Source organism: Arachis ipaensis, chromosome B06 (genome assembly GCF_000816755.2).
Source record: "Arachis ipaensis cultivar K30076 chromosome B06, Araip1.1, whole genome shotgun sequence".
NCBI classification, from domain to species: domain Eukaryota; kingdom Viridiplantae; phylum Streptophyta; class Magnoliopsida; order Fabales; family Fabaceae; genus Arachis; species Arachis ipaensis.
Genome location: NC_029790.2, coordinates 19,198,087 through 19,200,746, shown reverse-complemented (window position 1 = coordinate 19,200,746; position 2,660 = coordinate 19,198,087). Strand labels below are relative to the sequence as shown.

Genomic DNA, 2,660 nt, shown 5'->3' with positions numbered 1-2,660 from the left:
ATCTTTTTCTCAATAGATTAAAATAATTTTTAGCCAATGTAAGTAAGGAGAATAGAATATTTTACGGTGTAATACATAGAGCTCAATAAATTTGACATGAAACAGGAACCTTACGTCATATTTATCTATTTTAATATCTAAACGTTGCTTTCTAGTTTCTACTATACAAAGATCTGATATAGAGTAGCTATAGGATGTGATGTTTCGGGAAATAAGGCGTCCTCGTGAAGATCCGGAAGTATTGGCTGCTAAATCGCAGGAGCAATATAATAAGGTACTTGACACCACTGTCTAGTCATTTTTTGTCGTTAGAAGTCATGTAAACTTCACTCTTGGTTCCTCTGCTTATTTGATTTCAGTTGAAAACAAAGTTGCAATTCCTTACGTTGGGTATAGGTGGCTTTGGTCTGGTTTCAGCTTATGTTTCTTATTCTCCTGAGATTGCAGCTAGGTACTTCAACTTGTTCATAAATCTTTCCTCTCTTCACCGTTGCTATCAAATATGGAACAATTTAGAGCTAACATTCTTCTGATATCCATTAACCTTGCAGTAAACATAGTAAAAGAAACGTAGATATGAATCGGAAACTGTTTAACACGTGGCATAAGACATTGAACAGATTCTAGATTAGTTATAGTTTGTTATTCCTGATAAGGGTTAGTCATATTTCTTTATCATTATTATTTCTCATTGACTTAGACTTTTCTGTCATGTGTTCAGCTTCGGTGCTGGATTACTTGGTTCTCTGGCATACATTCGCATGCTGGGAAGTAGTGTGGACTCCCTAAAGACAGATGGTTCAAAAGCCCTTATCAAGTAATCTATAGATGATAGATATGCTATGGCGAATTTAGTTCAGTTCATAGATAAAGATGATTCTTTTGCCACCATGACTATTTGATTAATCAAGTTTAATTTTGTTAATAAGTTTTCCTTTATAGTTTATCTTCCACTGTTTTGCATATAATACTAAATAAGTAAAAATTTGGATTTTATTCTTAAATCTTATCTGTTGATGTTCGCGGCATATTCTTAATTGATGTTACTTGCAGGGGAGCAATTGGGCAGCCGAGATTATTGGTTCCTGTCATATTAGTCATGGTTTATAACCGTTGGAATTCGTAAGTCCTCTTCTGGTTTTCAATTCAACAATTATTTACTTTCTTAATGAAGTCTAATTAATCCGCATACAAATTTTCTGTACCTCTTAGGGATCCAAGTATAGCACTTTTCTCTCTCTCTTTTTTTTTTAATTGTCTTTTATTCATGAAGCTATTTTAATTTAGTGTTGAGACAAAATATCCAAATGTCTAGATTTTGAAAAACATGGTTAAACCGTAGTTTTCTTCACTGTATGATATTGATAAGTCTTTATTTCTTTTCTTTTCTATTGGCAGGATCCTTGTTCCTGAATTCGGATCTATGCATTTAGAATTGATACCAATGCTAGTAGGCTTTTTCACATATAAGATTGCAACCTTTGTTCAAGCTATAGAGGATGCTCTCACCGTAGCTGTAAAGAAAACTTAAATATCATGAAAGTAATCTCTTCCTTCTGTCATTGAACATATTTGTTATATTTCTGCTTTCACATTATAGGCTTTTATATTTAATTACATCAAGATACATGATTAAATTACATTCATATACATCAAGATACATGGTGTTTCATTATTTTCCACAAATCCACCGTTGTCTCTTTTTTTGTTTTTGGCATGTCTATAATCTGCTCTATTCTTTATTTGGGATATGTGCCTCCATTACTCCTGACCTTCACTTTGCTCAATTGCCAATCACGGCTTCTGCGTGATGTTGCCAGCGTTTTCAAAACCCCAAAAAGTAAGATAAAATAAAAAACTGCCCAGCATTCTAAAAGCTTTTTCTCAGTTGTCGCAGCTTTATCAACCATGGAGCTACTGTTGTTGATCCTCATGTTCAATATTGAGCCAGAAAAACGGTTTAATAATTGTTTTGAAAAAGAAAAACAAATTGTTTTGAAAACGACGTGGTTTCAGCCTTCGTTGGGCGCCAAATTAAAACGTCATCGTTTTACACTAGTCTTACGTGGTAAGAGAATGTTAGCTCATCATTATGTTTGCTGAATCAGCGTTGGAATAGTACAATTGAAATTTTAGTGACCTATAGTATAGGTGGAATTTTATTGACGCTTATTATTTTTCATGTGCGAGAGAGGGGGGTGTATAATAAGAAGCTGTGAAGAGAGGTGTGTTTTATATTGGTATAGGATATATAAATGGGAGGCACCAATTTGTTTGTATTTTTTTTAAACAAATAATTACAAATTTGACGGTTCGATTTGTGATTTCGAAAATAAAAAAATTTTTAATATTAAAATCGGATCATCCGATTTTTATTTTAAAAAAAAAAAATAAAAAATATAAATCGGACCTTTCGATTTGTAGCTTATTTTTTTCTTCAAACAAATCGGACCGTCCAATTTAAATAAAACACCATATAAAAAAAATACTTAATTTTTTAATAACAATGTATTACACATATATTTAATCAATACAAAAAAAATTAGCCTCTTATTGACCAATAGTGTAATAGTGTTTTGCTATAGGATAAAAATTTTATTCTAACCTTATGGGTTTTAATATCTTCAATCCAAATCTTATATGCATCTTACACTTTTCCA

General features: G+C 32.0%; 1 protein-coding gene across 1 annotated transcript in view; it reads left to right on the top strand.

The window, feature by feature from the left end:
* The window catches only part of LOC107646105, a 4,453-nt gene extending 2,765 nt beyond the window's left edge, over nucleotides 1-1,688 (top strand). The window contains exons 5-9 of the mRNA XM_016350300.2: nucleotides 192-274; nucleotides 360-451; nucleotides 722-817; nucleotides 1,054-1,122; nucleotides 1,399-1,688. Coding sequence (XP_016205786.1) covers nucleotides 192-274; nucleotides 360-451; nucleotides 722-817; nucleotides 1,054-1,122; nucleotides 1,399-1,531 — 473 coding nt within the window. The 3' untranslated portion in view covers nucleotides 1,532-1,688. The remainder of the gene's footprint in view (nucleotides 1-191; nucleotides 275-359; nucleotides 452-721; nucleotides 818-1,053; nucleotides 1,123-1,398) is intronic.